Source organism: Hemiscyllium ocellatum, chromosome 2 (genome assembly GCF_020745735.1).
Source record: "Hemiscyllium ocellatum isolate sHemOce1 chromosome 2, sHemOce1.pat.X.cur, whole genome shotgun sequence".
Taxonomy (NCBI): domain Eukaryota; kingdom Metazoa; phylum Chordata; class Chondrichthyes; order Orectolobiformes; family Hemiscylliidae; genus Hemiscyllium; species Hemiscyllium ocellatum.
Genome location: NC_083402.1, coordinates 99,965,526 through 99,993,449, shown reverse-complemented (window position 1 = coordinate 99,993,449; position 27,924 = coordinate 99,965,526). Strand labels below are relative to the sequence as shown.

Below are 27,924 nucleotides of genomic sequence, written 5' to 3'. Positions count from 1 at the left end.
TTGATGTAGGGGAGAGTAGCTCAGGTTTCTGGACGTGTGTTGTCTGGTTGCTGGGGTTTGTTGCTGAGAAATTGGCAGACTGTGTTCAATGGGTAGCCGTTCTTTTTGAATACACTTTATTGGTGATTTTCCTTCGCTCTGCATAGTGGCATGTGTGATGGCTCATTGAAATAATGTTCTAATGCAGCTTCGTTTATGGGTGTTGGGATGATTGCTTCTGTAGATTCCTGATGAAGGGCTAATGCCCGAAACGTCAAATTTCCTGTTCCTTGGATGTTGCCTGACCTGCTGCGCTTTTCCAGCAACACATTTTCAGCTATGATTGTTTCTGAGTTCAGTATTTGGTCAGTATGTGTTGTTTTCTTGTAGATGCTGGTTTCAAGTTCACTATTGGCTGCTTGCTTTACTACGACATCTATGAATGCCAGTTTGTTGTTGCTTTCCTCCTCTTTAGTGAATTTTATGCCAGAAAGGGTATTACTGATGGTCTTGAAGGTTTCCTATAATTTGTTTCTTTTAGTGATGACAAAGGTGTCATCCACATAGCGGACCCAAAGGTTGGGTTGGATGGTTGGCTCAAGACTCGAACAAACAGCTCTGTGGTGTACATAAATTAGAACACAGTACAGCATAGGAACAGGCCTTTCAGCTTACCATGCCTGTACCAACCCCAATGCTACTCTAATCCTATCTACCTATTTGTATCCCTATATTCGCTGCTTGTTCATTTGTCTTTCAAAATGCCTCTTAAATTTTGCTATCATATCTGGTTCTACTATTTGCCCTGGCAGCACATTCCTGGCACTGACTACTGTCTCCATAAAAGAATTTCCTGGCACATATCATTCAAACATTTCCTCCCTCAACATAAACCTATGGCCCTAGTATTTGACAATTCCATGCTGGGAGAAAGACTCTGCCTATCATATCCATGCTCCTCATAATTTTATATACTTCCATCAGGTCACCCCACAGCCTCTGACACTCTAAGGAAATAAAAATTAAGTATTTTGCTACAAGAAATAATATAAGAAACTGTTTCCATTGATCAGTGAGTCAGTAATTCTGAAGATATAAAATCAATATGGATCTATATTGAGCAAAATTGAAATGGAGATATAACTAGCTACTCCAGTTATTGCTTAAGAGGACAGGGTTATGATAAATATTAATGAGTCACAACAATGTGCAAGCATGTTGCAACCATGGCACTGAACTTCAGCAGCCCTTGCATGACAGCTTCAAGCAGACTGACTTATACCTGTCAGGCATATGAAGTCATTCATGGGGTTCCAGAATTCATATGCCATTTTTTCAAATGGACTGATCTCCAAATTATTTTTTACGAATAAGTTGCAAATGCTGTTTAGGGTATATCTAGCTTTGTAGACTGCATATATTGAAAATTAAGTAGCTATTTAAACTTTTCCCCATTTCACTCAATTACCATTTTCCTCTTCTGTGGAATTATTCGAAGCTCCTATAACATATGATCTATTCATCTGCAAAACTGGATGATCAACCATTTCACTTTTCTGGTTTTATCACTTGGAATTTGAGAGTTACGAAATGAAACCTACTCTGTGACCTTCATCTGTTTTCCTTCGTTTCCTTCAAAAATGTAATTCCACCTAGTTTCAGGCTCCCCTTTGTACAGAGTGACTTAATTTAGACTTTTTATTATGAAATATCTTAATAAAGTTTTATAGAAAATAAATAAACGTTAGGATTAGCAGAGAATTTAATGGCAAACTGCCATTGAACAATTGGAAATATTTAACTCATCCTTTACAATTTCCTCCTGTCATTTGGTCTGATTACATGTTATAAACTAACATGGAATTGATTTAACAACTATTTAACTCTTACCAGACTGATAATGGCCAGTGCCTTAAGGTATTCTAACTGGTTAGATGGAATCTTTTACCTAGTTTTCTGGTGTAAGAAGCAAAGTTTAATGTTTAAATAAGAAATCATTCTGCTCGAAAATATTCTTTATAATAACTGTTTCAGGCTGTGTGTAAATTATAAAATATCCATATGTGGAATTACATCATAATAAATGACTTCATACAAACACATATATTTTTGCACAAAGGACACAAGAAACATCCAAAGTGGGAAGAGACTATTCAATTGAAACAAGTCCATTGCTCATTACAGAACAACCTTACCCACATAGCTTCCTATCTTATCTCTCTCTTGCCTGAGTTCACATTAAGCTATCTACTTCTATGCTCTTCCTTATTCTGGAATTTTATTATTCTTTGCATGAAAAAAAAACTGCACTCCTCTCCTTCTTCCCAATTTCATTTGTATTTCGGGTATTTCAATATTTCATTACAATGGACAGAATCAGAAATTCTCATGTTACACAGTACAAGCATCATAACAAGTGAGAAATAACCTTGTTCAATATTGCAACTTAAAAATAGAAATAAATCTTCTTAAATTAGGAACTAGAAATGAGCTTAGATTTTGGCAACCTTGATAGCATCAAGATAAACAGCAATCTTCTTTAGACCGAAGGGTCTATTTCAGTGCTGTATGACTCTATGGCCAAGACTCTATTAACGTCAAATAATTTAACATTATAAAATCCAGAAATGAGAACTTTTACTTCTAAATATGTTTACTGGATGTGGGCATTGCTGTCTAGGCTAGGTGTTCAAGCACTATGGGCTGAAGGCTTTATCACTGGTCATTTAAATGGTACTGTGGAGAAGTAAGTGACAGAAAAAGTAAGTTAGATTTACAAGGGGGGGGCTGAACAATTTACAATCATTATAGCTTAAATGGTGCCTTTGAAAAATGGATAAAAGATAGAACTTAGAGGACCAAAAGGGGAGGGGAAGCTGATTGGATAGAAACAGAAACCACAATAGGAAGGATGAGGAATAGGGAATGAAACAGAAACTGCAGATAATGCAGAAAAGTAGTGATCCTATGCAAACCAACAAGTTTGGAGTAATCCAATGGGATCAGTGAAATGAACCATGGTCCAGTAGTGTTGTGTGGAAGATTGGAGATCCAATATGAAGGACCACAAGACAAGTGTGGTGTGATGTACAAGTGTAGTGATCCAGTGGAGTGAGGTATAGAGGTGCAGTGATCCATTGTAAATTGCTGTGGATACGACTTTACCCAGTGTAGTGAGGCATGGAGGAGCAGTGATCCTGCGTGGTGAGGAATAAATGAGCAGTGGTCCATTGCAATGTAATGTGGAGGAGCAGTGATCCAGCGTGGTCTGGAGCAGATATGTAGTAATCGAGTGTGGTGAGAAATGGAGCAGCAGTGATACTATGCAGAGAGGTGTGGAGGAGCAGTGAGCCAGCATAGAATGCTTCTTGACTAAGAGCAGCAATTTCAAGCATGAGATGAGTCAAGTGTGGACTGCAAGCCAAACATTATAATTGCTGAATAAAAATGGGGTGAGACTGAGGAGGAGTTTGTTAATGGAGATTCAGATCTTCACATCAAAAGATTGGGGCAAAGTGTATTTTCATAATAATAGGATTCATAGAGTAGATAAAAAAGGTTTATTTAACCTGACACGGAAACAAAATGGATTGAACTGCATCATGATGTTATAGTTTAAGAGGATAAAGTTCAAATCATATTCAGGCAAAGTTTCCTAACAAGAAGCATCTTAGAATGTTGTTATATTAGAAGTGAGATATGAATGGATATTGTTAGTGTTGTTGCAAAAGCATAGAAAGATACAATTACCATAAGGTTAAACAGAGCAAAACATCAGAACATGGGTCACTGAATTACCAGGCGTGTCTTTGTCATTTTATCACACATAAATGCCAGAGTTCACATTAGCATTATCCAAAAGGTTTAAGGATCTCTATAACCTGTACTCCTCAGAGCAGGTGCCACATGACACTGCATTGGACCACTACTCATTTATTCTTCACCGCACTGGATTACTGCTTCTCACAGTGATTTGTGCTATTGATTTCATGAAACAATGCAGTCATGTTAGTGCAGCCAACAATTACACCAATGCCAAAGCCAGCAATCACATGCATTAATTTGTCAATTGTTTCTAAAGGCTACTGACTTAGATCACCTCTCTTCTGACCAACTATAAAAACCCCTCAGATGAACAATACATTCCATGCACTTAGAAAGGGTAAAGGGATGCAAAACAGGAACTGTCTTCTTAGTATGTAGCTTTCTGCTTTACAGTCAATTTCCATTTTTAAGATCTAGATGTTATCAAGAAACAAATATAATTCAGTAACCTGGATTTTCAACACAATTTGTGTAAAAATAACAGCTTTTCCTTTGTAAATTCAAACCATAAAATATTCAGCAATGGGTGACTAACCTGGCTTGTTTGTGGATTGGACGGGCCACAGCCGAGTTGAACAAAGTTCTTTGCTGAGTCCTGAGGGGTAAGATGTGGTGGGTATCTGATTGTTGGGTGTGAGAAGTAACTACTGGGTGCAGGAGGGAGAATGGAGGGTGCTGAAAAATGGAGAGGTGAAGGAGGAGGTGGGCTTCTTGTTGAGATGACTAGAAATTGAAAAGACAAAGAATTAATAGGTTGCTATCCTTTGAAAGTTTGGGATAATGCTAGTCTCAACAGGTATACTGCTCATATTTTCAGTTCATATAATAGCTATCTATGTGCAAACATTATCTTCTCAGCAGAATATTGACCAAAAAGAGTACAATCTGATTAACACAATAATTGCTTTAACCAAGCAAAGTCTAGGCATCCAATCACTCTCCTTCATTTGTAATCATTTGAATGGATTTATTATTTTGGGTTTGTTATTTCCCTTTGTTTATTATTTCCCTTTGTCTGATGAAGCTGAAGTACATTTATTCATCTGATTCACCTTGGTCTTGTGTTGTCGTGGTAATGGATCTCTGGGCAGGAAGATTCTGGTTCAAGTCCTACCTGCTCCAAAGGTACATCATAAAGTGTCTGAACAGGTTGATTAAAATAAAAGTTATTTCAGAGAACTTCTCTGGTGAAGATAATTTAAAACTTTGGGGAAAAATAAACAAATCAGCACAGATTAAGTATACAAGACTGAGACAGTTATGCCCTTAAGACAAGAATTTTATTTGGAAACAAGAATGCTAGACACTTTTACGAACAATAATCACTGATATTTGGTATTCTAATAGAATCCCAAGACAACCAAACTCTGAATACTGACTACTGCCAGTGCTGAATGAACAATGCCACTGCACTGTCCGTGCTCTGCACACTGGTCATAGATATCAGATGGAATAATCATTGGTGAAATGAAACTTCCAGAACAGATTAAGCAAAAATCTGGATCTAAGATTAGATTAGATTAGATTACTTACAGTGTGGAAACAGGCCCTTCGGCCCAACAAGTCCACACCGACCCGCCGAAGCGCAACCCACCCATACCCCTACCCCTACATATACCCCTTACCTAACACTATGAGCAATTTAGCATGGCCAATTCACCTGACCCGTACATCTTTGGACTGTGGGAGGAAACCGGAGCACCCGGAGGAAACCCACGCAGACACGGGGAGAACGTGCAAACTCCACACAGTCAGTCGCCTGAGGTGGGAATTGAACCCAGGTCCCTGGTGCTGTGAGGCAGCAGTGCTAACCACTGTGCCACCGTGCCGCTAATTATTAGCTGACATTTCCACTAACCCCAACAAGATGCCGCTACTAAACACATATTACCCTCCCATTCCTCTGGGACGCCCTGCTCATTTTTTTAATTAATCGACAGGATGAGTGCATCACTAGCTAGTTCAGCATTTGGTGTTCATCTCTAATTGCTCAGAGGCAATTAAGAGTCAATCACATTGTTGTGGGTCTGGGGTCACATGTGGACTAGATCAGGTATAGATAGCAGCTTTCTCCCCGAAAGGATACTAGTAAAGAAAATTAAATTTTCCACTAATTGAAAACAGGTTCATGCTCATTGCTAGTCTTTAAATTCCAGATTTTTATTGAATTCAAATTCCACCATTTGCCATGGCAGGATTTGAATCCTGGACCCCAGAATATTATCTGGATCTCTGGATTAACAGTCTAGCAATAATACCATGAGGCCCATTGCCTCCCATAATAAAACCATCACAGTCTTGGAGCACTGTAGGGCTGCTCTCTTATATTAAAAAGACAGAGAGCGAGAGAGAAAGAAAGACACACACACAGAGGCAACTGGTGTTGAGCTTTACCTGAGGAACACCACACATCAGATGAGGGGAAACATTGAGAAGGAGGGACCTTCATAGTGACCTCAGCCAGTGCAGGAATTGAACCTACAGTCTTGGTGTCACTCTGCACCGCGAATCAGCCAACTGAGCTAACCCTTACCCACTCCTCCACTCCTATACCTCCCCACACTTTCCAGGGCATCTTCTCATACAATTGCTGAAGGTGTGACACTTGGCTGTTTACTTCTACCCTATCCAAGGCTCCGGACACACCTTCCAGGTGATGCAGTGATTTAGCTGCACTTCACTCAACCTAGTATTGTGTATTCACTGCTCACAATGTGGTCTCCCAGACTTTAGAGAGATGAAATGCAAACTGGAGGACTGCTTTGTGGAACACATACTTTCTGTCCATAATAGTGCCACCAAGCTTCCATTTGCCAACACACCACTGTTTTCACTGGCCAACATTTCTGTTTCAGGCTTATTACAGTGCTCCAGCAAAGCTTAGCACAAGCTGGAAGCATAGTGTCTCACTTTCTGCGAAGGAACTTTGCAGCCTTCATTGTTCAATGTTAAATTCAATAATTTTAGAATCTGAACACTTGCTTCTTTGTACTTTGCTCACCTCAATAAACTCCAGGCCCTGTCATGACAGCACAGCTGCGCACACTCCTGTTCAGCACAACTAACCTATTTCTGCTTACTTATTTTCCCCATTATCAGCTTTTCTTTCTCACTGGCATACTATCATCAATCCCTTTGCCTGCCTGTTGTTCTGTCTCTCTGGACTTCATTGCCACCTATCCACTCTCTCCTTCCTCCTACCCTATCCTCAGCACATATACTACCTTTTCCTAGCTGGAATCAGTTCTAAAGATGGGTTACTATATCAAAAGGTTGACTCTGTTTTCTGTCCACAGGTGTTGCCAGACTTACTGAGTTCTTCCAACAGTTTCTGTTTTGAAAGCAAAAATCTGTACTGATCAAAAACAGTGGACATTATTAAAAGGTGTATGAGAGAATTACTCAACAACGGCATTTTCTAATTTGTTTCTATTTATATTTAATATCAGGTGAATTACCGCTGTGTCCTGGGATGCCAGGGTGGTGATGTGGTGGGAAAGTGCTCAATCTTGGTGATGAACCTTGCGGAGATGTGGGCCCACTATACATTGGTTTCTCATGTTTCTTCATTGTAGGAGATGCCATTTCTACCAAGTCAGACACATAAATATGAAAACAAGTAAATACTTATATACAAGATTATTGAACCACCTAAGAAAAAAGCATTTTCTCCGAAAATCCTGCCTTAGTCTAAGGAGAATCCACTATTCCCACAACCTTGTACTGTTTATGAATCACCTCTGTTCAAGTGGAAACAAAAAAAAAAGTAAGGGAAAAACAGTTAATAACATTCGACCTGGAGAATTTTGGAAAAGCATATGTTTTATCAAATTTCATAGTGCCACACTTCTGAGCCAGGAGGCCTGGGTCCTACAAACCACAATTCAAGCTTGAGACACAACACAAAATTTTCTGTTTGGGCACTTTACAGCCTCAAAAGTCTCAAAAATGTATTCAATAACTTCAGAAACTCACTGTAATATGACTGTTCTCCATTCTTCTTAAATTCGCTTCCCAACTAATCCTCAGAGTCTTGTATTGTTTGTGTCTTGTGTCAGGTTGATTAGAAAATTAGGTTAAATAAAAAAAAGCATGCCATGGAATATTATGTAGTTTCTGGAGAGAACAGTTAGGAACAAAATTTTAACAACTCATCTGAAAGACTGCACCTTCACCAATGTGGCATTCCCTTGGTACTACAATGAGTATCAGCTGGGACGAAGTGTTTATCTCTGAAATATGTATGGATCCTACAATCTCACATTTGATTCAGAGTAAAGGTGCTATTAGTGAGCCATGGGTTGCACTAAGGCAAAGAGTCATGCTCCTGCAGAATTCACTTCTGAGTTGAGTTTGTCAACTGATTGACAGACTCACTGGTGAATCACTTAAATCACTTAACAAGTTAAATTGCCCACCTAGTGTGCAGGTTAGGTGGATTAATCATGAGAAATGCAGGATTACAGGGATAAGGTCAGAGTGGGATGCCCTTTGATAGGTTGGTGTGGAATCGATGGGCCGAATGACCTGCTTGGTTTATTCCTGCAGGAATCCTATGAATTTAAATACATTAGAGGGAAACACCTCCATTCCCTCTCCCATTGTGATCAGAAGTATTCAAAATTAGAGGAAGCCCACATGGGAAGGTCAGCCATCAAGGAGGCTTGTCAAAGCAAAAACAAATGAAGCCTTAGGATTTCATTCTAAAATGTACATAAATTGGATTATTGCACTGCAAAGATGTGATAAAGGAGTACGCAGTTTGTCACCAGCAGAGTTAGGTGATTTACTAGTTTTATTGATTCACTAGAAAATTGAAGCTAAGTAGAGTACATTAAGTAAATAAAATTCAAACTGCCTCTTTATACACTTGTCTTTTCAGTGCACTTATTAAAAGATTTGAGAAGATTATATGAAAGCACAATATATGAAAGTGAAAGTCTTGATATTCAATTTGAATCAGATAAGGCATTACTGTAGTCTCTCTTCCCATTGGGTTAGATACAACACAGTAGATTATGTCACATCCTGAAATCAAGAAAGGCACATTTGAAAGGACAAAGATAGACCTGAAATCAAAATTCTCAATTGCTGGAAGGTTGATTTTATGAGATCAGATATGATTTTTTCAGAGTGGATTGGGAGCAAATACTTTCAAACAAATCTGTATCATGATTAGAATGCATTCATGAAGGAAATAATAGAGTATAGAGCCATCTTGTTCCATAAATGCCATGAACCCTGAATATCAAGGGATATAAAGCATTGAATTAAAAGGATAACAGGAACATACAGCAGAAACTAATGCTCAAAGCTGCAGAAGCCCTAGAGGAATACAGAATGTACCACAGAAAACTTAATAGATTAGGCATTCTAAAAGGGAATATGAAATGATAATGGCAGATAAAATAAAGGAAAATCCTAAGGTGCTTTACAGTTACATTAAGGGTAAAAGAATAACAAGGCAAGATTAGGATAATTAAGGACCACGGTGGCAATCGTTGTGTAGAGCCAGGGTTCTAAACAAATGCATTGGGTTGGTGTTCACTAGTGGGAGAGTCAATATCAGTATAGAAATTAGGGAAAAGGTTTGTGATACGTATAAACAAATTATAGGCAGAAAGGAGATTGGGTGGTCTGGAAGACTTAAAAGAAGACAAATCTCCAGGGTTGGATGAAATATTTCCCATGCTGTTGAGTGAGACAAGACAGGAAATTGCAGGGACATTTGCAAAAATTTTTGATTCTTGTCTGGTCAAGTGTAGGTACTGGAGGATAGCCAATTTGATACCATTATTCAAGAAGGGAGAAAGGGATAAACCAGGAAATTGCTGGCAGTCATTCTAAGCTTAGTGGTGAAGAAACTATTGCAAGCAATTTTGAGGGACACAGTGACCTGCATTTGGCGAGGCAGGGATAAATCAGGCACAGTCAGTATGGCTTTGTTAAGAGGACGTCATCTCTGAACAACTTTTTCAAAGAGGTGACCTGGTGTGTTGTAGATGACAATACTTTTCATGTAGTCTACTTGGACTTCAGCAAATCTTTTGACAAGATCCTGACTGGAAGGCTGATAGCAAAAGTAAGAATACATGGGATCAAAGGAAATTTGGGAAATTGGATCCACAATTGGCTGAGTGGCAGGTGGCAGAGGGTAATTATTCGAGTATTTTTCTGATTGAAAGTCTGTGTTCAGGTGGATTCCCCATGGATCAGTATTGGAGCCCTTGCTATTTCTGGTTTGTTTGAATGATTTTGACTTGACTGTAAGAAAGTTGACCTGTCGAACACATGATGAATGGTAGGACCCTGGGGAGAATTGAAGAGCAGAGGGACTTTGGGTGTGATTGTGTACTGGTTCCTTCAGGTATCAAAATAATTAACAACACATATTTTATCAACGTTTCGGGCAAAAGCCTTTCATCAGGAAGGGCTTTTGCCTGAAACGTCGATCTTTCTGCTTCTCGGATGCTGCCTGACCTGCTGTGCTTTTCCAGCACCACTCTATTCTAGACTCTGATTTCCAGCATCTGCAGTCCTCACTTTTGCCTAACACATATTTTATGCCTGCTTTTATTAATCAGGGCACAGAATTTACAAGCAGGGAGGTACAAGATGTCGATTAGGCCAGAGCTACGATATTGTGTACAATTCTAAAATCTACATTAGGAGGGATGTGATAGAATTAGAGTGGGCATAAAGGAGATTTACTAGGATGCTGCCTGGGCTGGAGACTTTCAGTTATAAAGAGAGATTGGACTGACTGGGATTGTTTTCTTTAGAGCAGAGGAGCTTAAGAGGAATCATGATTGAGATATATAAAATTCCAAGGGACATAGGGTAAATAGGAAAAAACATTGCTCATTGAAGCTGGGATCAATGACCACAGGGCATAGAATTGAGGTAAGGGGCAAAGGTGTAGAGGAGATATGAGGAAAAACGTTTTCGCCCAAGGATCTGGAACTCACTGTCTGTAAGAGTGGTAGATGTAGTAACCCTCATAACATACAAGAAGTATTTAGATATGCACTTGAAATAGCAAGTGCTGGAAATTGAATTAGAATAGTTAGGTGGCTGATTTTGATACGGGTAGATGTTATGGACCAAAATGCCCTTTTTCTGTACTGTAGGTCTCTATGACTTACATGTCAGATCAATCTGAAAGAATGTTGACACTTGACCTGACTTATTATCAGGATTTTTAAAAATAACTATTAATTTATTACATTGTATAAGAACACCAACGTAAGCATGAACTTTCAAACTTCATCTGATAATTTTTGCAGAAATAAAAAAATTACCTGATAATAAACAGGAAATAATTTATGAATGACTTAACATCGTTAAGACTCTGATTTATTCATTATTCTAACATTCTAAATAATGTGGTGAGGAGGAATTTCTTCTCTCAGAAGGTAGTGAATCAGTGGGATTCTTTACCACAGGTGACTTGCAAAGCTGGGGCATTAAGTATATTCAAGGCTAAGATAGACAGATTTTTAATCAGTAAGGGAATCATAGGCAAGAGGGGAAAGATAGGAAAGTGGAGTTGGTGATTACAAGATCAGCCATGGTCTCACTGGGTTGTGGGGCAAATTCATTGAGATGAATGCCCTACCTCTGCTCTTATATCTTATGGTCTTATATATTTTGGGTGCCATTTAATGGAGATGATGAGAGTTTGGTCTGTGGATGGAAGACAGGTGAAGTCTCTGTATTAGCTCTTTAACTGGATGGGTCTTTCCTCACGATCAAATAAAGTTCATTCTGCTTTCAACATGAATTTGCTATAATATGACTGACAAACTTGGGACACTGTTTCTAAAGCGAAAAGTTTTAAATAACCAGTGAATTGGTTATAACACGATTCTAGCCCCGTTAATTTAAATGGTGCTGTTATTACACAATTTTCTTATAACATGGAATGCACGAGAACCAAACTACTGTGTTAAAACAGAACTGACAATAGTCAGGTTAGAGATGGTGGGGATGCACAGGTCTCCAGGATGAGGTTTTCCAGGAAAGTCAGTGTTGCTACTCAAACACAATCTACCTAAGGCTTTGTATCATCACTGGATCCCAGCCACAGCTGAGTAATGGCGGTCAGTGTTTTGCAGGATGGAGGATGGTAGAAGGGGAATCTCACTCCTGGTGCCAGGTCTGCAAATCAGCCTTTTGAGTATCTCTGAATGATGGAACACACACTCCCATCTCCAACTCACCTCACCCTCGGTGTCCAGAAGCAAACCTACATATGTTTCCTTGTTATATCCTCACTGGGCTCCCAACTCCTCCAACAAGTTAGTATCAGCAGTGGCAGATCAAAACCCTTAAGTTAGCGTGAATTGCCCAACTGAACGTCTTGATTGTGAAGGGTCATGAAAGTTTAACCTTAGTGGTCATGGAAAGTTGGCACTCACCACCCAATTGCCTGATTTAATTTAACACTTACATCACAAGACTCATCAATGGGGGAAAATTGTTTATCCACAAGTAAGAGAAGATAAGAAAATTTCCAGGTGAAAATTCCCATTCAGCCTGTGCCTCAATGAGCCTACACAGAAATATGTTCAAAGCTTTATACTGAATTTAATAATTATACAGAACAGAAGCTGGCCAGTTTGTTTAACTAGTTCTGCTGATATTTATGCTCAACACAAAATTCCTCCCCTTCAATTTGCTTTAACTCAGCCATTCCATATGTCTTATCCTTTACTCCAAGAAATTCTTTACAGAGGCATTTAAAATATTTGCCTCGACCACTTCCTGTGGTAGTTTTCTACTTTCTAGCCAACATAAAATAATTATTTTTTCTTTACGCCAATTGGATGTATTGGTAACTATCTTGAATACTTAATTTTAGATTTGCATTATTAATATATGGCTAGTCCAAAGACAAGCACTTTGCCCTTATTACACTTGATTATATTTTTTTTCTGTTTAGCAGTTGATACATAGGAACATAAAAAAAACTGCAGGAGGTGATTGTTCAATCCTTTGAGCTTGCTCTGCCATTCAATGAGATCACTACTAATCTTCCACTTGAAGTCTATATTGCAGCACTATTCCTATGTTTTTTTTTGGTTTTATTCTGTAAAAATCTATTGATCATACTCAATGTTCTGGGGCAAGGAATTACCAAGATTCGCCATCTTCTGACTGGAAAAATTCTCCTAATTTCAATCCAGAATAGTTTACCCCTTATTGTGAAATAGTTTACCCCCGTATTCTTGGAAGTCAGGGGTGACATCCTTCCTGCAATCCCCTGTTAAAGATTCTAAGAGTTTGGTATTTTTGAATGAGCTCATCTCTCATCCTTCTAAATTCCAGGGAATAGAGATTCAGTCTCCTCAACCTACCCTCATAGGACAATTCCAGATTCCAGGGATTAATCTGGTGATCGTCAGCTGCATTCTCTTTATGGCAGTTCATTTTGCCATAAGTCTGTGCAGTATAACATGGGAAAATGTGAAGTTGTTCATTTTGGAAAAGAGAACAAAACAATAGAATATTATTTAAATGGAGAAAAATCTGCAGAAAGCTGCAACACAAAGGGATTTGGGATATTTGTTTATAAAATGCAAAAAGTGCAGCAGGTAACCAGAAAGGCTAATGGGATGTTGGTCCTTATTTCAAGGAGGTAAGAGTATAGAGTAGGGAATTCTTACTGCAACCAAATCAAGGCACTGGTGAGACCACATCTGGAATACTGTGAACAGTTTTGGTTCCCTTGTTTCAGGAAAGTCATCATTTGCTTGGAGGTAACTCAGAGATGGTTCACTGGGATGGATCCCTGGCATTGAGGGATAGTTTTATGAGCAAAGGCTAAATTAGAAGAATTAGAGGCGAATAATTGAAACATATAGGATTCTTAACAGGCTTGACAGGCTAAATGCTGAAAGGACATATCTCTTCATGGGAGAGTCTAGAACCAGAAGACAGTCTTAGAAGAAAGGGATGCAAATTTAAGACTTAGATAAGGGGAAATTTCTTGTGTTAGAGAAACTCTTTGCCACAGAGAGCTGGGGAACAGAGTCCTTGTGCATACTTAAAGTTGAGATAGATAGATTCTTGATTAGTAGGGGAATCAAAGGTTTCCTTGAAAAGGTAGGAAAATGTATGTGAGCCATGATCCTATTAAATAGTGGAATGGTCTCAAGGGGCTATTTCTTATGATCTTAAGACTGCACATAAAATTCCAAGTATGATCTCACCAAGGCTGTATATAATTGCATTAAAAACAAAAAAATGCTGGAAATCACAGCAGGTTAGGCAGCATCCATGGAGAGAAAGCAAGCTAACATTTCGAGTCTAGATGGGTCTTCAGCAGAGCTGATGTGAAGTGTGGAGTGGGCAGCATTTATGCAGTAGTGGACAGCTGGAATGCTGGGGGAGAAAGGATAGGTAAAACCAATGACTGCAGATGCTGGAAACCAGATTCTGGATCAGTGGTGCTGGAAGAGCACAGCAGTTCAGGCAGCATTGATTCAGTTGATTAAGTGTTTGGAATGTGCGAATGGCAGAACAGTGGTATGTCTAACTGCCAGACTGGAAAGAACACAACAATCCCACTGGTAAGGGGGAAGGGAGAGAGAACATGGTGACAGAGAATATAACAAGTACAGCTAAAAGAAGGGAAAGGAATGAGAATGAATTTACAATTTGAAGATGTTGAACTCAATATTAAATCCAGTAGGTTGCAAAGTGCCTAGTCTGAGGATGAGGTGTTGTTTCTCCAGTTTGCTCTGTGATTCACTGGAACACTGCAGCATGCTGAGGACAGACAAGTGGACATGCAACCAGGACACTGTGTTAAAATGAGCGACTATGGGAAGGTCAGGGTCATGCTTGCACACAGACTGAAAATATTCTGCAAAGCGGTCACCTAGTCTGTGTTTGGGTTCTTCAGCTCTGAAGAAGAATCAACTAGACTTAAAACATTAACTTACTAACTGTCTATGGATGCTGCCTGACCCACTGTGAATTCCAGCATTTTTTGTTTTCAGTACAGATTCTACTGACAGCAGTAATTTCTTCCCCTAACTGCATTAACACATATTTTACTCCCTGCAGTCAAAGCCAATATACCATTTGCCTTCATTTTTTGCTGTATCTACATTTTAAGTTTCAATGACTCATGAACAACAGCACCCAAGTCCCTTTGAAGTTTAACACCTCATAACATTTCACATGCAAGAGATATTCTGTATTTCTGCTTTTCCTACCAAAGTGTCTAATCTCACAGTTTTCCATATTGTACTCCAACTGTCAATTTATTTGCCTGGTTACTTAATCTCTCCAAATCCCCTTGAAACATGCAGTCATAAAGTCATGGAGTCATACAGCACAGAAACAAACTCTTCGGTCCAACTCATCCATACTGACCAAGTTTCCCAGACTAAACTAATCCCACTTACTTGTGTTTGGCCCATATCCTCTAAGCCTTTCTTATGTCATGTCATGTACCTGTCCAAATGTCTTTTAAATACTCTAACTGTACTGCATCTATCACCTCCTCTGACAGTTAATTCCACATATGAACCGTATGTGAAAAAATTGCCCTTCAGATCCTTTTTCATCTCTTTCCCCTCTTATCTTAAAAATATGCCCCTAGTTTTGACCTCCCCCAACCTAGTGCAAAGACCTTTGCTACTCACCTTATCTATGTCCCCTCAAGATTTAACATATCTGAATCGGTCATCCCTCAACCTCTTATGCTCCAGTGACAAAACTCCCAACCTATCCAACTTCTTATAACTTAAAACCTCCAGTTCCAGCAACATCATAGTAAATCACTTCTGAACCCTCTCCAAATTGATAATATCATTCCTATAGCAGGGCAATCAGAACTGTACAGAGTACTCCAAAAGTGGCCTCACTAATGTCCTGTATAACCTTAACATGACATCCCAACTCCTATACTCAATGGCCTGAGCAATGAAGGCAAGCATGTTAAATGCCTTCTTAACCACCCTGTTTGCCTGTGATGTAACTTTCAAAATAACTATGTACCTGAACGCCTCATTGTTTGACAACACTGCCCAGGGCTCTACCATTAACTAAGTAAGTCCTGTCCTTGTTTGCTCTACCAAAATAAATTTCACCTGTCACTAATTAGCCCATTGGCCCAGTTGATCATGATCCTTTTGTAAACTTAAATAATCTTCTTCATCATTGACTTATACCATTAATTCTGGTGTCATCTGCAAACTTATTAACCATTCTTCCTAAATTCTCACCCAAATCATTTACAGAAAGACAAACAACAATAGATCCAGAACCAATCCCTGTGGAACATTGCTAGTCACAGACCTCCAGTGTGAAAAACAACCGTTCAACACCAACTTCTGTCTCCTACCATCAGGCCAATCTGTATCTAATTGACAAGCTCTCCCATATGATCTAACTTTACTAATTAATCTACCATGACAAACTTTGCCAAAGGTTTTACTAAAGTCCATGTAGGCATCTACTGCTTTGCCTCCCTCATCTTTTTTGTTACCTCCTCAAAAAACTCAACCAAGTTTGTGAGACACGATTTCCCATGCACAAAGTCATGCTAACTATCTCTAATTAGTTCTAGCCTCTTCAAGTGAATGTAAATCTTTCTCTCAGTATCCCCTCTCACAACTTACCTACTATTGATGTAAAACTCATTGATCTATAGTTTTCCTTTCTTAAATAAAGGCACAAGATCAGCCACCCTCCAGTCCTTCAGAACCCCTTCCGATCTCACATATCTACCTAGCTTTGTGTCATCTGAAAAGTAGGAAATATTATATTTGATCCTGATATGCAACTCATAGATATGGATTGTTAACATGTTGAGTCCAAACATTGATCCTTGCAGTATATCACTGGCCAGAGTCTGCCTATCTGTAAATGACCCATTCACTCCACCTCTGATTTCTTTCCACTAATCAGTTCCCAAACCATGGTAGGATATTTCACCTAATGTCATGTGTTAAATAAAAATTAGAGCAATCTCTTTTGAAAAGACCTTATCAAAGGCCTTTTGAAAATCTAAACATGCCACATTTAGCAGTGCCACTTATCTATTCTGCTAATTACATCTTCAAAGAACTCTATTGAGTTTGTCAAAATTCTTTCCCTTTTATTTCCAAATGATTTCCCTGTTGATTGTGCCCGACTCTGCATTTTTCTTTAATGTTAAAAATCACACAACACCAAGTTATAGTCCAACAGGTTTAATTGGAAGCACACTAGCCTTTGCAGCGCCGCTCCTGGTACAGTGTCCTTTGATTTCAATTCTCACATTTTCTCTATGACAGATACCAGACCAATACATTTGTAGTTTGCTATTTTCACTTTCTTCCTTTCTTAAATTGTAGAATTAAAGTTCTCACAATCTGTCGGGATCATTTCAGAGTCTCACAAAAGTTTGGAACGCAATCACCAATGTCTCTACATCCATCTTTAATACTCTTGGATGGAGATCATTAGGTGGTAAGATTTGCCTACTTTAACTACAATGCATGTCTCTTTTCATTCCAATCTCCACCAAATCCACATACCAATACATTTTAGCATGTCCAACCCTCACATCTATTCAAAACAGCACATCAAAGTATAAATCACTTTTTGGCTCTCCCACAGTGAAACCTCACTTCTTATGTATTCTTTCCAATCTTTCACCATGTTAAAAGAATCAATTAAGTCTCCTCTAAATTTTCTGTTTTACAAAGACAACCTCTTCAATTGTTCCCCACGACTGCGATCAATCAAATCTGGTAGTATCCTAACTAATCTTTTTTGTACTGCATTGTTTCAATCTCCTTTTCACAATTTGTGGTAACTAAATCAATGCAAATAACAGCCTGGTCATAGTATGGTCTAATGTTAAGATCACTTTGAATTCTTTCTTATGGGCGGCACGGTAGCACAGTGGTTAGCACTGCTGCCTCACAGCACCAGAGACCCGGGTTCAGTTCCCGCTTCAGGCGACTGACTGTGTGGAGTTTGCATGTTCTCCCTGTGTCTGCATGGGTTACCTCCAGGTGCTCCGGTTTCCACCCACAGTCCAAAGATGTGCAGGCCAGGTGAATGGCCATGCTAAATTGCCCATAGTGTTAGGTGTAGGGGTCTTGGGTGGGTTGCGCTTCGGCAGGTCGGTGTGGACTTGTTGGGCCGAAGGGCCTGTTTCCACACTGTAAGTAATCTAATCTAATTAAAACACTAGCTTCGTTAACTTTAAATCCAATCATCAAACACTGGGATGATAGAGAATTTCCATATATCTTTGCAACACATGGAGTCCCAAAAAAGTGTTGGTCACAGATAATGAGCCATTGTTTACCAGAATTTATTTCTTAAAGTCAAATGCAATTGAATGTAAGGACAACTCCGTACTGGGTCGGGTACATTTTGGCGTCAATCATTTGGCCCCGCCATTTTGGCTCTAAACTGTTTTGCCGCTCATTACTTTGGCGCTGAGCTTTTTGACGCCAATTCAGAATTAAAAAAAGTCTTGTTTGGTTAAAGAAGAGAGGATGACTAACAACCCGATGTAATTTTCTCAACTAGCAAGAGTTGACAGTCAAAGCTGTAAATGACCCGCTGTAGATACAAATCTCATTTTGTAATAATTTTCTCATTTAATAATTGTTAATAGTCATCTGCTGCCTTGATGATAATTAAGCCCTTCTGTCTTCACAATTTTCTTTCTATTTTCTTGTAGAGCCCATACCAGAAATGGCTGAAAACATTCTAAGCAAGAGAGACAAACCAAAATTTTCACACGATGGTTATCTATATGTGTTTCATAAATACAGCAAAATGTAGAAATTCGTTTTTATAATGAATAGGTTAAAAATAATGAATAAAAAAGAATTAATGCAATAAAAACAAATTTCTTACAGGCTCTACAAGACTTTTTTTTTATTACTGGGGCCAAAACAACTCAATGCCAAAGTAATGAGTACCAAAGCAGTTTAGAGCCAAAACAGTGGGGCCAAATGATCGCCGCCAAAAGGGCAGCGCCAAATAGTCCCATTCCGCTCTATACTACCTATCATCCAAAGATTGGGCAGAAAGAGGGGACCAAACGTTGGCATAATTGATGAAATAGCCTACAGCATCACTAGAGATTAAGCTGTCATGGTTCTTGTCTGATTATGATGACCATCCAATAGGCAACTATAGGCAAAGCACTGGCTTCCGAACAAGTAGAAGACTCCAGACCAGGCTAAGTCTTCCTGTACCTGGGGTGAGGGGAGGAGGGTAAAATGGCAAGAGGCAGTCTGGTTTCAGACCTGAGACTCTGCCAAGCAGAAGAGACATTCTGATGAAGGGAATGAAGTTTGGAGTAAGATACACAGAAATGACCGCACATGGTAAAAGGACTAATGACATATAAATTTTGGGTAGGTGTGATGGTCCTGACTAAGCATGTGGACCATATGAAGGCTGCACATTCTCAAACGGGGCAGGAGTAAAATGTTCCCTGCATATTGGAAGCTTTAAAAATCGTGCCAGAACCCATGCATTCACTCTTTCCTCAAACTTTGTCAAGTCCTCTGATTCAGAGATGGACATGATTGAAGTAGCTATTTCAAAGCCTTTGCCACAAAAGAAGACAATCAAATTCTATTGAGGTACTCCTGGTGCAAGAGGTGAACTTCTGTGTGTTACATGCCACTGGAGTTGGACACCGAGTTGAAGGTACCTGAACTCGTGCTAAAATGCTCCAAAAGGCTCTTGAAGAAAAAATGTACTGGCCAATGTTGGTGGATTTAGAGGATGTGGGATGTTCTGATTGTTATGATATCAGTCAGCTGGATCTCATTGAACATGAGTGCCTTCATTGGTGCTGTTAATCTAGCCCAATCAGTGAGCCCTGTTTGACATAAAAAGGTTGAAACTGTCTCACTGGTCTCTTAATCTGTATGAGGTAGTACTATGGTCAATGACTGTCCATGTGTAAATAAAGGGTGACTTGGTGCCAGGATACTTGCCTCTGTGGAGATATTTAATTCACTATCAGCTGTAATGATTCTAATGTGGAATGACAAAATTCATTATCAAATTAAGGTTCCATCAGGTTTCCTTGCATCAGATTCTAACTTCAAACTTTACTTAACCCAGAAATGATTTGATTGGACATAGTTTTAGGTTGGGGATTCAGATCTTTGAGACTTTAGCTCCATGTCCAAGTCAACTTTGAGCTTTCTGATGTTGAAAAGAACCATCTAAAACATAGGTTTCTATATTAGTCATAGAGTCAGAGATGTACAGCCCTTCAGGAAACAGACCCTTCAGTCCAATTGTTCCATGCTGACCAGAGATTTTAAATTATTCGAGTCACATTTATCAGCATTTGCCCCAGACACCACTAAACCCTTCCTATTCATATATCCATCCAGGTGCCTTTAAAATGTTGTAATGGTACCAGCCTCCACTACTTCCTCTGGATCTCATTCCATACACATACCATCCTTTGCTTGAAAACGTTCCCATTACGTCCCTTTTAAATCTTTTCACTCTCACCTTAAACCCATGCTCTCTAGTTTTGGACTGCCCCACCCTCGGGAAAAGACCTTGTCTATTCATTCATCTGTACCTCTCATGACTTAATAAACCTCTAAAAGATCACCCGTCAACCTTCGATGCTTCAGGGTAAAAAAATCTATTCAACCTCTCCCAGTGGCTCAAACCATCCAAACCTGGCAACATTCTTATAAATCTTTCCTGAACTCTTTCAAGTTTCATAACATGCTTCCTATAGCAGGGAGACCAAAATTGCACACAGTATGCCAAAAGGGCCTAACTAATGTTGCAGCTGTACAGGACATGACCTCTTAACTCCTATACTCAATGTACTAATGAATAAAGGCTCGGTTATCAAATGCCTACTTCACAAACTTATCTACCTGCGACTCCACTTTCAAGGAACTATGAACCTGCATTATGAGGTCTTTTTGTTCAGCAACATTTCCCAGTACCTGACCATTAGGTGTTTCAGTCCTGCCCTGATTTGCCTTTCCAAAATGCAGCACCTCATATTTATCTAAATTAAACTCCATGTGCCACTCCTTGGCCCACTGGTCTATCTGATCAAGAGCCCATTATACTCTGAGGTAACCTTCTTCACTGTCCACTACACCTCCAATTTTGGTGCCATCTGTAACCATACCTCCGAAGTTTGCATCCAAATCATTTATATAAATGACGAAAAGCAGAGGACCCAGCCCCAATCTTCAAAAGCAACCCTGCACCATCACCCTAAATCTTGTACTTTTGAGGCAGTTCTGGATCCAAATGGCTAGTTTCCCCTATATTTCATGCAATCTAACCTTGCTAACTAGTCTACTGTGAGGATTTTTGTCGAACACTTTATTGAAATCCATACAGGTCCAGTCCATTGCTCTGCCCTCATCAATCCTCTTCATTATTAATTCAAAAAACTTAGTCAAGTTAGTGATTGAACATCATAAATAGGTCAGGAGAGAGATTTCATCGAAGAATGTTCAGGAACTATGGGAAGCCAGATATTGATGGGGATGGATCTTTTATAGTCCTTTCAGGAGGATGTGATGATTGTTATGGGAGTGCAGAGGAAATTCACCAGAATATATACAGAGATGGAGAATGTTAGCAGTAAGTTTAAAGTGGAAAAGGTTTTTTTTACTTGAGCGGAATGTATTTTAGGAGAACTCTGATGGAGATGTAAAGGATTAAGGCAAGTTTAGATACGGTAGGCAAAGAAACACTGTTTTAATTAGCTAATGGTAAAGGATAGAGATTTTGGGCAATAAGGGATTTGAAGAAAATCTTTTGTGTAATGGCAATAATCCGAAACTCACTGCCTATGAGTATGGTGGATGTGGAGATGATCAATGGCTTCTAGTGGTAATTGAATGAGCAGTTGAAGGAAATAAATATGTAGGAGACAAAGTATTGGAGGAATGGGACTGTCACAATTGCTCTGCGAAGAGTTGGCATGGTCTCAATAGGGTGAATATTCTCCTCAATTGCGATGAATTTATGATTCTATAAATACAAAATGCTACATAGTGTTATGGACTAGGCTAGACCCCTCAAAACATTTCAAGACCCTAAGTTTGCTAGTTGTTTTAAGCAGGTGTAAAGTGGATATTCCAGGAGAAATACCACTGGTCAAACCACGTAGTTTTAAACAAAACAGAATTTATTTTCAAGATTACTGAATGAAACACAAGCAACAGAAAACAGAATACCGAATAATGTAACCTCTCTGAAAACCCAACAGATCATTCCAACTTAATGATGCTGTTCCAAATACTTGCAACAATCCTTATAAATACCCCTTGGCACAAAACATAAAATTAAACACAGATTCTTATAGGATTGAAGTCAGAGAGAGAGAGAGAGTACCAGCCTGGACCTGCTTATTTGGGTCCAGCAGCTTTTTCCACACGACTGCTAAAAACCAAACCAAACTATAGAAAAGCTGAGCTTGGAAAACTGGCCACTCCTCTTTCATTGTACAAGCTTTTTTAAAACTTGAAAGCCTACTATCTGGGGCAGTATCTGTTGGCTATAAACAAATTTGCACTAGATTAGATTAGATTCGCTACAGCGTGGAAACAGGCCCTTTGGCTCAATAAGACCATACCAATCCTTCAAAGAATAACCCACCTAAACCCATTTCCCTCTGATTAATGCACCTAACTCTCCAGGCAATTTAGAATGGCCAATTCACCTTGCCTGCACATCTTTAGATTGTGGGAGGATACTGGAGCACCCGCAGGAAACCCACGCAGACACTGGGAGAATGTGCAAACACCACACAGACAGTCGCCAGAGGCTGGAATCAAACTTGGGTCCCTGGTGCTGTCAGGCAGCAGTGCTAAACATTAAGCCACCGTGCTGCCCCACTAAAACCCTTCAACCCTAGACTTTTCAGAATCTGTATCATTTACGGCCTCTCTTGAAAAAAAACCAAAGTCAGCATAATCTCATTAAAGGAGCAGCTTTGTCACACCTAAAACAAAATGCGATGAAACGTCAAACTAATAAAAGAAGCAATTAAGGCTGATGTCAGGATTTTCATATTTACCTAAAGCATGATCAACTTGTTTAGCTCATGACCAAGATTGGGACATATGGAGTATCAGCCCTTAGGTGCTTGAATGGATAGCAAACTGACTTAAAAAGTATTGAAAACAGGGAGGAGGAAAAGAGAGCACTTCCTTAAGTTTGAGAAGAGTAACAAGCATTGGCCTGCAAGGAGCTTTTTATTAAAATCACTGGTAACTGAACCACCTGCTTTTCCTCAGAGACCAGAACCGAAGTTGTACTCTTAATCCAAAAAGGTTTGCTGGTTTAGGTCTCAGCCTAGCTGAAGTCTTGTGCAAAGGGCTGGAGTCCAGAGCAAATTTTATTAAAATCTGGTCTGAGATCACTGATATGGCATGCAGTATGGACTGCCATTAGAATCAGATGACCAAGTAACAGACATTTATCTTGATTGCTTCTGATTTTAATGTTACTTAGCAAATTAATTGCTTCAAATCAGATTAGGTAGAGTTTTTCAGGTGTGACTTTTCCTGGATACCACCTAATGAGTTACCTTACTCAGCTTCAGTCTAGTAGTACTCTTTTGCTGTCTTGAGTCCACATACAAGCAACAACTGCAATGGCTTGCCAGCCAAGTCCTGAAGAAAATTTTAACCATTTGGCCAAAGCTTAAGTTTGTTTTGGGGTATTGCTGTGGCCTGATCCAGAGCCCCTCTAATCAGAATATACCTTGAATGAGACGATGCAATTGCCTGCACTCAAGTGGTATACTCCAAGCTCAGTCAGACTGGCGAGGGTGTCCACCTTAATCGGAATACCTTGCAGCCCATATGCTCCACATACTGCATTTTCCAATGATAAAGACAGTTGTAGCACCTGTTTGAAGTCGAGCTGGGCTTCATCTGGCAGCTGTTTTGCCACATAACATAATTGATTTACGTACCAGACAGTCTCTCAGTTCCTCATTCAGGTTTAACCAAACTCCTGCCCGTTGTCTTAACCTGGTCAAAAACTCCTCAGAATTAGAGGAGTCTTGGGGTCACAATATTCCTTAACTATGCCAGTCAATTCTGAACAGGTTTTATTATCTGGTGCTTCAGGGAAAGTCAGGCTACTAATGAAAGAGAAAAGCTGCAGCTCCATAGACTGTCAGGAGAATTACTTGTTTTCTTGTCTGCCCTCAATGTCTTCTCCCAGAGAAAAAACCCTATTTTTTCTATATACTGGGTCCAGTTCTCAACGGCTGGGTTGAACGAATCAAGTTTCCCAAAGAAAGGTGTGATCTAAATAACGCTCACCTCAACTCAAAGATGACTGCTCTGAGCGAGTTTCTTCTAGAACATGCTTTACTCTTATCGTCACTGAAATTACTCCACTGAGATATTTCATCATCAAGTCACCTTTTATTTCACATGAATTGTCCTTGACTATAGTGCTGCCTCATACAGAATTATCCTTTTTGTACATCAACATCCCAATCTGGGAATTAATATTCTCAAAGATCCAGCTGGCATCATTACAATCGCTGTAGTCAGCATTTGAAATTCCAGTTTCCTTAAGGTAAGGACTTGGTGGATCCAGGAATTGAGCATCTTCACACTTACCTCCAGAAACCAGGTGACTGCCTGCACAATTTGAAAACCCTCTCATTTGACTTAATACCCATACCAACTATAGCACCCCAACCAGCATTCAATTTCTCCCACAAACTTCACCACCTCAAAAGGACTTGGATTTCTTCCCGATGCTCTCAGGCTTTTGGTATCACACTGTCAATTTTATTCCAGCCCCAAAATGACTGCTGGGATCACCCATCAACCAGACTCTCTCCCAACAAACAAGCCCCATGCCTCCCAAATCAACCCCTCTATCAACCAACTGACTGTGCCTTCTCCAATCATTTTTACTCACTCTTGAACAAGTCCCACCTACTGCTAATCAGTCCCATGTTCCAATCACACCAGATGATGCTCCCCCCATAACTGACTGCCGTCCTCCTCTCCAATTTGTTTCTGCCTATAAGTAACCCACACACCAAACAATCTCCAAGATGGCAGATTCACAAAAACATCTGTCACATGCTGACATGGTACCTTTTTGCATATTGCACAATAACATGCAGGATATTACACACTAATCAAATGATGGTTGTTCTTGTTCAAGGGATTGCAGGGACTGGTATATAAGGTTTGGAATGTGCCATATTTTCTATTAGTTGGAAATCTTCCTAGTCACTAGGTCTGTGTTGATCTAATTTCACAGAGAAAAAAAATGAAGTGTACAAACATAATACCACAAGATATAGGAGCAGAAATAGACATTCAGTCTGTGGAGTCTGCTTCCACATTCAATGAGATTGTGGCTGATTTAATAATCCCAAACTCCACTTTCCTGCTTTTTACCCACACAATGATTTTCTTACTGATTAAAACTCTGCCTACCTCAGCATTAACTATACTTAATGACCCTGCCTCAATAATCCTCAACAGTAAAGAAGTCTACAGATTCACTACCTTCTGGGAGAAGAAAGTCTTCCTCATCTCTGCCTTAAATGTGCAACCCCTTTGTCTGAAATTATGCTGTCTGAACTAAGACTATCCCATCAGGGGAAGCAACCTTTCTCCATCTACCTGTCAAGTTCTCTAAGGATCTTGTACGTTTTGCCTCTCATTCTTCTAGATTCCAATTAAGTACAGGATAAACCTACTTCTACTGAACACACTATACCATTAACTCCGTTCCACAGATCCAGGAAAAGAATGATACCATTAACAGTTATTTAAGTGTGAATGTTTCATGAGGCCAGTGCTGCAAGCGCCCAGCAATGGTTTATCCAATCATGAGCATGATAATCTACTCCATCTAGTATAGACTTTATTTTACCCTAGACTCAACTTGACACAGGGTTTAAAGATTGTTGCTCAGAGACATAGTTTCCATAACCAGAGGTCAAAGTCATTTGGGGCTAAAAGGATCAAAGTATATGGGGAAAAGTGGAATAGGCTACTGAGTTGGCTGATCAGCCATGATCATAACAAATGGCTAAGCAGACTCAAAGGACTGAATAGCTTACTACTCCTCCTATTTGCTATATTTCTTTGTAAATAAACATCACTCCCTCATTGGTTGCACAATTCTGTCCAGTGGTAGGCTAAAACTTCAGAAAGCGGAAAGCAACAACTGCAAAGGCATGTGTCTCCCCCAAGTGCTTTTTTCCTGGACTCCAGAACTAATCTCAAATTGCCAAATGACACAGAGTAGCCAGCATGACTGAAAACAGCCAAAAATGCAAAAGTGAGCTGAAAACTGAAGAAGTCATCCTATAAAAATAACAGATACCTTAAAATGATTTGAAGGCTGTAATCTAATTGTAGTGTTCATACACTTCTAAACTGCTTGATTAGATTACTGCCTTACAATTGCTCCCAGATATTCCACTCTCCATTTAATATCTATTTCCTGTATACTTCTATTTCCTTATTCTCTTAATTTTTCTCCTAAGTTACAAATTTCTTTAATCATTGTTACTCTTCTGACTAGCACATTACTAAACTATTTATAACAGCATTTAATTTTTGTGTGCTCTGGCTGTGCTTCATACAGCTACCAATTTATCGTAATGCTGAAGTACAGCTAACAACCTTGGCAAAAGGAATGGTGCCTCATTGACAAATATCTTTTGTGTAAGGTTTGTAATGGGTAGGGTATATTAGTGCATGTGCCAGTAATTATTATTCAGCCCCAGCAATTCTCCTTTATATCAAATGATTTTGGTATGTATAATTGGCTGTGCAATTCTTTGGTTGTGAGAGGTCCTTTGTGTAGCTGTTAAGTTTTGTTTAATAAAATAAAATATTGTTCACCAATTTTGGCATTAGGTGCTGTTAATATCATTCAAATTATTACTAAACATTATAAATATCAATTATTTGCCTGAGCTAATATTGATTCATATTCCACTCCATCTATTAATAAGCACACTCTATTAGTTTGATGAGGTAACATAATATTAAAAGGGATATTTTTTATCATGATGGCTTGTTTACAGCTAGAAATTTAAACAGATTGCTTCTTGAGCACAACACAACCTGGTACTGGACAGAAAGCCTATAGTGAATGTGAGCATTTTTATGTTATGACACAGTAGGATCTTCAGACAGAAGCTTTCATTGAAGGATTAGGTTGCTAAGCATTCTATCACTATACACTTTGGAGTCTCCATTCTAAATGGACTATAGTCACCACCAAATATATTACATTCAGCTATAACAAACCAGCCAACTATCTCCACACAAGATGTCCCTGCCTCTTTAACAGTTATAGATTGAATCTTAACTAATTGTTTGTCGAATGGTCTCTCCAAAATCAACACCGATATTTTTAAAACATTGTAAACTGTATCCAAAAAAAATCGCATTTCTCATCTAGTCAAAACAATGTGAGTGAGCTCATTCCTAGCAAAAAAGAAAAGTTTCCAAGCGAGGAAAGAACAAAAATGAAAGTGTTGCACCAAGACTCTATTTGTCGCAGAAGATAAGGAGTTATATATCTATTTAACAGGAGGCTAATAATCTAATTGCCATTACATTCAGAACTTAAAGATGACACCCAGGTGCAGAAATAAAGGCGGGGCTGTCATTTGATGCAGGGTTTTCTCTTTTTTTGGCTTTTCCAACTTGACAATTGCTCTAATTAGTTATCTGCTTTTAGACAAGTCAAAGAAATCAAAATCTAATAAGGAGTCATCATTTAAGAGAGAGGGAGAGAAAGAAAGACCTTGAGATTACACTCGATCTCACATAACTCTCTGAACTGCTGCATCACAGCCAAAATATAAATAAGAATTCCATGCTTTACAAGCTATTAATTATTTTAAAATGTAATTGGCTGGTGTGAATACATTTATAAAAGACCACTCTGTAATTGCAACAGACCATTGCAAGAAGTACAGAACTCAAAGAATCAACAGCATGATACAACTGAATTTCCTTTGAATTTAACTACCCTTTAGAATTTCAACTATAATTAACTGGAAGTGGCTGTCCACTTTTCATTTGATTTACTTGGAAAAGGTTCCTTGATTTTACTAAATTTAAACTTTCT

General features: G+C 39.1%; 1 protein-coding gene across 11 annotated transcripts in view; it reads right to left on the bottom strand.

The window, feature by feature from the left end:
• The window catches only part of LOC132824400 (nuclear factor 1 B-type-like), a 561,732-nt gene that overhangs the window by 190,276 nt on the left and 343,532 nt on the right, over nt 1–27,924 (bottom strand). For all 11 annotated transcript variants that reach the window (XM_060838926.1, XM_060838889.1, XM_060838869.1 and 8 more), the window contains 2 exons: nt 7,263–7,391; nt 4,340–4,527 (listed from right to left, as the gene is read on the bottom strand). In XM_060838926.1, the coding sequence (XP_060694909.1) occupies nt 4,340–4,527; nt 7,263–7,391 (317 nt within the window). The remainder of the gene's footprint in view (nt 1–4,339; nt 4,528–7,262; nt 7,392–27,924) is intronic.